This window comes from Mirounga angustirostris, unplaced genomic scaffold, assembly GCF_029215605.1.
Source record: "Mirounga angustirostris isolate CCGP_5_RB_7025 unplaced genomic scaffold, mMirAng1.0.hap1 SCAF_4, whole genome shotgun sequence".
Classification (NCBI taxonomy): Eukaryota; Metazoa; Chordata; class Mammalia; order Carnivora; family Phocidae; genus Mirounga; species Mirounga angustirostris.
Genome location: NW_026991712.1, coordinates 149,408,320 through 149,418,111, shown reverse-complemented (window position 1 = coordinate 149,418,111; position 9,792 = coordinate 149,408,320). Strand labels below are relative to the sequence as shown.

The following is a 9,792-nucleotide window of genomic DNA, read 5'->3' as shown; positions in this document are numbered from 1 at the left end:
ATTAAGAGAATGAATCTCAAAAGTTCTCATCACAAGAAAAAAGTTGTGTGGTGAGATGATAGATATTAACAAAACATAGTGTGGTAATCATTTAGTGATATATATCTAGTTATGTATATAATCATATATGTTTATATGTATAAATAATTATGTTGTACACCTTAAACTTATCCAATGTTATATGTCAATTATATTTCAATAAAACTGGGAAAAAAGATAATGAAGAGATTAAGCATGATCAATTTAATCTTACTTGAGATTTGTACTTAATTTGATTAGCTAGCAAATAGGTTCTCGGTTTAGCTCCCTTGGTGATATTCTTTTTCCTAGAGTTTGTGTTATCAGCAAAGAGAAGGGATTCACAACACAGTACCTGAATAAAAATACTTTTTAAGTTCAAAAAATAAATAAAAGACAAAGAAAACCTCTCCCTTCTAGCTCACCTCCACTTCTAGCTAATGTCTCACTTCTCAGCTCCCTTTTTAGTTCTTTCCCTCATATTTTCATTGCTGGCTCTTTCTTACCCTTCACATCTTAATCTAAATGCCATTTCTAGATCCTCCACCCCCAATATAAAGTAGTCATTCACTGGCTTCCTATTATATCAACTTACTTAAATTTTCTGCAAGGTTTTGTTTTTGTTTTTTAAATCAGTATTAGATATTTTTCTTATTTACTTTTTTAGTATTTGCTTTTCATCACCAACTTTAGCTTTTAGAAAGCAAGGAAACTTTCTGGATCCTTCACTGTTGCATTCCCAGGACCTTGAACAGTGCCTAATATAGCAGGACGGTATTTTCATTGTCCTTATAGGCTCTCAGTGATCTACCCTTACTTCTCTGACCTTGTTTCCTACAACTTTCTCCCTGGCACCCTGTTCCACTGTAGAGAGCAAAATGGAGTCTCTCATGTCAAGCAGGAGCCTGTGTCAAGCAATGACACAAGTAGTTAAAGGTACAGCACCTAGGAGATACCTCTGGGACCAGCATCAGCTGACAGCCCAGAACTGATAGCAAGCAGAACCAGAGGAGGTCTTCAGGGTCCCAGGACCAATTAAATGCCTTCAAAAAGGGAGGATTTTTGCCCCAAACAGACTCTTCAGACATGACCTCTCTATGTCTGACCACTTAAAAATTCAACTGCTGCCAGAGGCTTGCTCAATATGATCTCTGAACAGAACTGAGATCTTTCACTACTTGAACATAATAAGCAGTAAGTGTTGAGAGCTGACCTGGATCAGACTGGGGCCTTATCTCAGCTGTGCACCCACAGACAGACTTTGCGTTTGTTCCTTAACTTCCTATACCTTTCTGTAATCTTGTTGGTTTGTGTGGTTTGTCTTCTGTCCTGCTCTGTGTGCTGTGTAAGAAGTCAAGTTTAATCACATGGTGAAATGTCATTGAATTTGGAATCCTGAACCTGCTTTATAATTGTGATTAAATTTGCTTTATGATTGAATAAAGCTGACATTGTGGAAAGACAAAACTTGTGTATGCACTTCATAGTGTGCTCATGACATCCACTCATACTGAACTTGCTGTTCCTTCAACATGCCAGGCTAAAGGTCTTTGCACTTGTTATTCCTTCCCTTGGAAGGCTCTTCTGCCAGGTTCCCTCCTTCACTTTCTTTAGGTCTTTGCTCAAAGTTTGTTACCTTCTCATTCAAGCCTTCTCTATTTGGGAATTTAAAATTGCATCTCCCACTTTCTGCTTCTTTCCTTGCTTAATTTTTCCGCATAGCACTTACCAGTGTTTAATATACTATGTAATTTGGGGCACCTGGCTGGCTCAGTCGTTAAGCGTCTGCCTTTGGCTCAGGTCATGGTCCCAGGGTTCTGGGATCAAGCCCCAAGTCGGTCTCCCTGCCTGGCGGGAAGCCTGCTTCTCCCTCTCCCACTGCCCCTGCTTGTGTTCCCTCTTTCACTGTGTCTCTCTGTGTCAAATAAATAAATAAAATCTTAAAAAACACATATATACTATGTAATTTACTATTTATTTTATTGCCTGTTCCCCTCTATTCCTCATGAAGTCTCTGCTGAATCCCCAAAGCCTAAGAGTATCTAACACAAAATAGCAAATATTTCTTAAATGAATGGATTTGTGAAATGAAGGCATAAATGAATATCAGATGTGAAATCTTTGGGACCTGTAAGGTATCATCATGGGTAATAAAATTATTTATGTTAATAAATAATCTTAGCGGTATTCATGCTTGCATTCCTCACATCCCTGGCACCCAGTTCTGCACACAATACACGCCCCATGAAAGCTTGTTTGAGGTTGATAGCTGGGGGCATGGGTGGTTGAGTTTACGAGGAGCAGCAGCAGCTGGCCCCGCCCCGGCCCCGCCTGGTCCCGCCCCTTCCCGTGGCGGCCCCGCCCCCCACAGTGAATGCCTTATAGGCGAGTGACGTCAGGTCGTTTGTTGTCATTGGCGGCTCCCAAGATGGCGTCTATCATGGAAGGGCCGCTGAGTAAATGGACTAACGTGATGAAGGGCTGGCAGTACCGTTGGTTTGTGCTGGACTACAATGCAGGGCTGCTTTCCTATTACACGGTGAGACCTCGTGGGGCAAAGCTCCGAGCGCCTCGGGGGTCGCTATCCCGGGGGGGGGCGGGCTTTTTGGTAATCGGGTAGAGGTTGCTAAGCTGGGGGTGCCGCCGTACGAGAGGGTTCCCTCGTGAGGGGAGGTTTTACGTCCCGGAGAGCCAATGAGGGTGAAGGAGATGGTGGCGCAGCCAATAACCAGGCAGTGGCTGTCTGATTTATGGGTTAGGGGCGAGCCGCGTTCCTTTTTTAGGGTCCGGTATTAAGCTGTGGTGGGATCCAGCGCGGGTGTAGGCGGGTGAGGGTGGTCGTAGCCATGATTTAAAAGGGCAGGTTACGCAGTGCGTGTGGTTTCCCCACATTGTCATGAACTTGACATTGCCCCCCCGACCCTGTAGACTGCCGCGCCCCTTAGCTTCCCTCCAGGGATTAAAGGGCGCTGTTTTCTCCAAGCAGTGGTCACACAAGCTTGGCCAGGTCCTGAGGTGACTGGCTCTCGGGCCACACGAAGGAGTCCGAAATCCCCGCTGTCTGCCCAAACTGAGTGTTTCTTTCATGGGACGCACTCCTATTCTGTGAGAGGCGAGCGTAACCGACGCCTTAACTTTTGAAGCCAAGGATTTCCCACCCAGGCGTTTCTCGTTAGCGAAGACGGAACGGATAGTGCGGCGTCTCCTGAAAGTTGTATTCTGGGGAGGGCTGAATTTAGGGCTTCACTGTCATTAAACGCGAACCAGTGGCCGTGGGCAAGTGCACGAATTGCCATGAATCTTATGTTCTGATTATCCGTTCCACACTTACCGCATTAGAAATAGAAGGTGGGTGGTATTAGAGAAATTAGTTACAAAAGTACTGTCTCTGAAGAGTGTATAGTTAATAATAGCCAACTAGAGGGAAGAAACCACTTAAAAGGACAAAACAGAATTCCCTGAAGCCTTCAGAAAATTATAAAAGAAGAAAAAAAATTATAGAAGAAGGGTTAGTGTTGAGAGAAGTGGGAGCACTAGTATTTATTCGTTCGTTTGAAAACCATTTATTGAACTCGCGCTGTATGTTAATTATTATTGCTTTGGGCTAGGTGTGTGCTTGTGAGCAAGAATCAGCAGAGATCAAGGTATTCACCATTCTTTTTCTCTGGAGCTTATATTCTAGTTTAGTGGTTCCCTTAATTCATTTCACTCACAGTAACTATGCAAGGTAGGTATTTGTTATCCTCATTTTATAGAGGCTCCAGGCTTTTAAGTAATTTGCTCAAGATCACAAAGCTAAGCAGTAAGTGGTGTAATCAGGATTCCAGATTGCTGGCTTTCTATTTTCACTGCACTTATCTGCAGGGGAGAGAGGTTAAGTGCAAGCTGTGAGTTACTAAAGGCTAGTCTGCAGGAGTAAAAAAATACAACTTTGAGCATCCTTTAACTATCAACGTCCTTTCTCTACATAATTTTTAAAGGGAGAAAAAACCAAACCTGAATGAGATTTAAGCCCATCGTTCAAAATTATCTTTAGGTAGCCATGAAAGAGATGAAACTGAACATTATATCCTCAGAACTCTGGAATTATGAAATCCCATGGCTCAGATAAAGAGTAATGTTGGGTTTCATTAGATGTGATAATCAGAAATTCCAATGGACCCTTTCCAGCCTATTCAAGGTAGAGTAATTTCAGTAAGTAGCACTATGGAATTAAGTTAACTCTACAAATCCCACATTTGTATTGGTCTGAACCTAGGGCCATACCGGAGAGGCCCCAAGCTGGGGTTCTTAGGAGCTCCTAGCCCAGCCCAGCTCCTTTTTCCTGTATGGTTTTTTTTTTCCTTAGTGTATCCTTTTTTTTGCCTCCTTGCCCTTTTAGTTTTTGAATACCTTGATAAATCTCTCCTTTCCTTACTAACTAAATATAGGTTTTTCATATACTTCTTCCTCCCCTTCCCCCAGTACCTAATTTCTGCCTTCTGAGACCAGACTCTATAAAACATCATCGTTGCCAGCTGAAGGAGGTATCATATTTCTCACTAATGGCTCTTTAGAAGTCCTTTTTTTTTTTTCCTTTTCTAGTTCTTTGGTATTAAAGCATTTGCTTGTAGAGAAACAGCAGGGAAATATTATAAAGTAAAATGATCTTGTGAAATAAAATGATACCTAATCCCAAATTAGAGGAGGTCCAGCAAAGATGAAAAGAGGATAGGTATACACTTAAAGTAGGAGACACGTTGAACATTGGCAAGGGCTTCTGTATACTTAGACATTGTTTTAGTACATTAGGATTCAGAAGGCTTAGAAGGTACAGTTTAGCGATTTGCATGGGGCTAATAACTTGGAGCTACATCTTCCAGAAAGAGTATCTGAATTAGTTACATTAGCCTTTTAGCAGAGTAATAAATAGCAAGTCACTCTGTCCCTTGTTTCCAAAATCACTTAGGCTCTGGTCTGGTTCTGTGATTGGAGATCTATTCCAGGGTGGCCATGAAAACCCTGAACTAAAGTTGGTTGGCCTTGCTTTAGAGTTCCCCTGTACTGAACATTGATATTGGGGGGCGCCTGGGTGGCTCAGTTGGTTAAGCGACTGCCTTCGGCTCGGGTCGTGATCCTGGAGTCCCGGGATCGAGTCCCGCATCAGGCTCCCTGCTCAGCAGGGAGTCTGCTTCTCCCTCTGCCCTCTTCCCTCTCGTGCTCTCTGTCTCTCATTCTCTCTCTCTCAAATAAATAAAATCTTTAAAAAAAAAAAAAAAAAAAAAGAAAGAAAAAAAAGAAAATTGATATTGGGATAATCTCAGAGTTGGGTTAGAATCACTGGGATTGCCGTGAACTGAATAGATTCACCTAAATGTCATCTCAGCCTGGATCTTTTTCTCTGGGCCTGGGCCCAGACCTAGACCTGTTCTCTGGGAATGAATGTCTTTTTACTTTATCTTTCTTTTATTTTCATACTCTGTGAATTTTCAGTTTTTGAAAAAGAGCTTCATAATAGTATTGTTCTGCCCAATACATGAAGAGAGAAACTGTCTCTTTTAGGAAAGTAGATTGAGACAGTCTTTTCAGCTCTAGTCCAGTCTCTTAAGTATTAGAAACAATATAACGTAGTTCATTCAGCAAGCATTTATTTGGGGCCGACTTTGTAACTGGCATTGTATTATATATGGTGGTGGTACAGAATGAAGGAGAGTCCCTTCTACCTAGGAACTCACAGTCTAGCAGCGGACACCTAAGCATAATTTCAAAACAATATGATAAATTTCAAAACAATATGATAAATTCTACAATAGAAATAAGAATAGAGTGCTGTGGGAACATTGCCTGGAAAAGGCGAGGGAAACATTTGAGCTGAGATTTATAGGATAAAGGAAGAAGAGAAAAGGGGCATTTTAGGCAATAGGAAACTTGAGAACATAAAAGTGCATTAAGAAGATACTAAGGATTTCTGGGGGGTGGGGGGATGGGCTATCCTGGTGATGGGTATTAAAGAGGGCACGTACTGCATGGAGCACTGGGTGTTATATGCAAACAATGAATCATGGAACACTACATCAAAAACTAATGATGTATGGTGATTAACATAACATAATAATAATAATAAAAAGAAGATACTGAGGATTTCTGAGCAGCTCTAGTGTAAAAATGTATATGGGAGATAGCAGGATATTGAGTCCAGAAGGCATTGGGAGCCATAGGTTAGGCCTGGAAATGAAGATCTGTTAGATTATAGCACATAAGTAAGTTTATTAGATACCTAGGGAGGGCTAAGGTATAAATTTGGGAACACTGTGAACAGCCAACCATTTATGTGAATCATGATCACAAAGGAAGGTGAGAAAGGAAGGAAAATTGAGGGAGTTACAGATATATGGGGAGTTGGAAGGTTAGAAAGTTAGTAAAGATCATGCCTTTTGTAAGTTTATCACATGTTTACTGAGAACCTACTGTGTGCCAGGTGCAGTGCCAGAAGGAGGCGTTAAAATGGCAATAAAATGGAAATAATCCATGCTTTCATGATACCTAGAGTCTACTGGGGGATACAGCAAGCAAGAAAAGTGATCAGGGAAGCATAGGATGCTTGGGTATGTAGGGAGGTCCAAGACTCAGTCTTGGAAGGTCAGGAAATATTGCCTAGAAGAAACAGGTTTGCTATGACCTGAATGATGAATAGAGGTTAGCTATGTGAGCAGAGAGAGATAACTGCTTGAGATAGAGGAAATAAATGTTTTCGGAGGAGACAAGAGTAAGGAGTTAGACAGTCCTGGAGTTTGGGCTGTGAGATGGACATGAGATGAGCTGAAGAGGTGGGTAGGGGCCAGAAAGACTTTCTTGGTAAACTGTGCTAAGGAATTTGAATTTTTCCCCCAGGGCAGTGAAAATCATTAAGTGTTGTAAGTAGTCTTTGTTATAGAAAAATTTTGATTATAGAAAATTTCAAACATATAGAAGAGGATAATAAAATGAATTCCTGTCATCCAGCTTGTACAGTTATCAACATATGGCCAATATTGTTTTGTTAATACTTCCACCAACTCCTTCCTTCTCCATTGGTTCATTTTAAAGCAGATCCCAGATACTATATCCTTTCATTTGTGAATATTTCAGATGTATTACTAAAAGTTAAGGTCTTTCTCTTTTAAAAAAGTTATCACAATACCATTATTACAACTAAGTATTACTAATTTACTAATATAAAATATCTAGTCAGTGTTCAGTTTCCTTGTCTCAAACATTTCTCCCTCACCAGTTGGAGTCAGGATTCCAATTCCATTTCTTTCTTTTTTCTTGTTTGTTGAAGAAACCAGATCATTTATTCTGTGGGATTTTCTACATTCTGGATTTTGCTGGCGGCATTCTTGTGGTATGTTTAAACATATTCCTTTGTTGTTTGTATTTCCTACAATATAGGAACTGTATAAACTGATAATTAGAGCTAGAAACTTAATCAAATTCAGTTTTTTTTTTCTTTTGGGCAAGAATTCTTCATAGGTGAAACATTACATTAGGTGGCACATAATGTCTGGTTGTCTCTATGATTTTAAAATTGATCAGGAGGTACAGGTAAAATTTGTATCCTTTAAAGAAGACTGTCATTACAGAGAAATAATCAGGTCCTATCGACAGGACTTAGTGATTGGATATGAGTGAAAGGGGGAGGAGTTGTCTAATGAAATGCAGGTTTTTGGTTTTACATGGGGAATGATGATAGGGAAGATAGGAAGAGCAGGTTGGGGGAGAGGTTGCTTTGGGGCATATTGAAATTGATATAAAGATGTCCTATAGTCTGGAATTCAGGAAAAAATCTGGTTACAGATACATATTAGCTTTATATATGGAGAATTGAGAGAGAATAATTAGGATGCTCAGAAACATCTTTGGATTAGTTATTGCTTTGTAATCAGTTACCCCCAATACTTAACAATTTAAAACAACAAACATTAGAGTTTCTGTGGTTCAGAACTTTGGGAGTGACTTAGCTGGGTGGTTCTGGCTCAGGGTCTCAAGAAGTTGCGGTCAAGACATTGGCTAGGGTTGCAGTCCTGTGAAAGACTTGACTGGAGTTGGAGGATCTGCTTCCAGGATGACTCACTCACACAGCAGTTGGCACAAGGCGTCAGTTCCTTGCTGGCTGTTGGAATGTGGCCTCAGTTCCTCACCAGCTAGCCTCTTCATTGGGCTAGACTGGTGTCATTATGATAGGCTTTATGACTTCACCCAGAAGGGGAGTGATCAAAGTGAAAGCGAGGAGGTAGCCGCAGTGCCTTTTATGACTTAGTCTGAGAACATCACTTCTGCCTTATTCTGTTCATTAGAAATGCACCATACAATTTAGCTCATGAGAATGGGAATGGGAATTTCAGGCATTGGAAGGGGAATTAGGCCCTACCTTTTGAAAGGAGTGTCAAAGAATTTGTGGACAGATTTTGTTTTTTGTTTTTTTATTTTTTTTTAAAGATTTTATTTATTTATTTGACAAAGAGAGACACAGCGAGAGAGGGAACACAAGCAGGGGGAGTGGGAGAGGGAGAAGCAGGCTTCCCACTGAGCAGGGAGCCTGATGTGGGGCTCGATCCCAGGACCCCGGGATCATGACCTGAGCTGAAGGCAGACGCTTAACGACTGAGCCACCCAGGCGCCCCTGTGGACAGATTTTTAAACCACAGTCATATTCAGGGGATTGACAGAGAAAAAAGCCTGCACAGGAGAGTGACAAAGGACAGCCAGAGATACAAGAGAGAAACCAGAAGAATGTGGCAGTCAGGGTGGGAATAGTGAGTTGGCCTGAATACTGTTGGGAGGACTGAATAGATGAAGACTAAAAGGATCTACTGGATTGATCAGTTTGGAGATCACTGATGCCCTTAGTGAGATCAGTTTCAATGGGGTTGTAGGGGTGGAAGAAAGGCAGATTGGAGTGGTTTAAAGACTAAGGTGTAAGAAGTAGAAAAAGTGAGTGTAGATTGCTCAAGATGTTTTATTGTGAAAGAGGCAGAGAGGGATATGAAATTAAGGGGTAGGGCTTCTAAGGTAGGATTTTGCTTAAATGTTGTAGGGACAGGAATCAAGATCCATGTTAAAAATGAGGGTAGAGTTAGTACTTAAGGAGTGTAGTAAAAGATTTAGATCAATGGCCTTGGGACCTGGAAAAAAGGAATGGCTAGGGATACATTAAAGGTTAATCAGGTTGTTTGAGGAACTAGTTGAGATTATAAAATATGATTTGTTTCATCATTACTCCAAAATGTTCAACTCTCTTTATATTGTTTTTATAACATTTTGGAGAGAAAGTTAGCAACAGTGAATTAATAAGTTACCAGGGCCACTCAAGGTATTTTTTGTAAAAAGAATCATTAGAAAAATCATATATTCTTCCCTATTACATGCTGCCTGGAAGAGATTTTGCATTTCAGAACTACTGGTAGTTGGGGGCTACCCCGGGTGGCTCAGTCTGTTAAGCGTCTGCCTTAGGCTCAGGTCATGATCAGTGTCCTGGAATCTGGAATCCAGCCCTGCTTTGGGCTCCCTGCTCAGCGGGGAGTCTGCTTCTCCCTCCCGCTGCTCTTGTACTCTCCCTTGCGCTCTCTCTCTCTCTCTCTCTCCCTCTCAAATAAATCAAAAATTAAAACAACAACAACAACAAAAAACCACTGGTAGTTGAAACACATTTAAGAGTTATTTGGCTGTCCTTAGAAATGTTTGGAAGATGATCAAAATTTTTGAAGAGCATAAGTATATGTATTTTTCTTGCAAAGATGTAAAAGAGGTAGTTTC

The 9,792-nt window shown here is 41.0% G+C and overlaps 1 protein-coding gene across 7 annotated transcripts in view; it reads left to right on the top strand.

Annotated features, from left to right (window-relative positions):
* The first annotated feature begins 2,392 nt into the window (after positions 1-2,392).
* OSBPL9 (oxysterol binding protein like 9) overlaps positions 2,393-9,792 on the top strand; it is a 187,493-nt gene continuing 180,093 nt past the window's right edge. For 3 of the 7 annotated variants that reach the window (XM_064589155.1, XM_064589154.1, XM_064589153.1), the window contains exons 1-2: positions 2,420-2,557; positions 7,319-7,381. In XM_064589155.1, coding sequence (XP_064445225.1) covers positions 2,447-2,557; positions 7,319-7,381 — 174 coding nt within the window. In that variant the 5' untranslated portion in view covers positions 2,420-2,446. Of the gene's footprint in view, positions 2,558-7,318; positions 7,382-9,792 lie in introns of all 7 variants that reach the window. The other 4 variants (XM_045897716.2, XM_045897714.2, XM_045897713.1 and 1 more) reach the window with 2 other exon arrangements.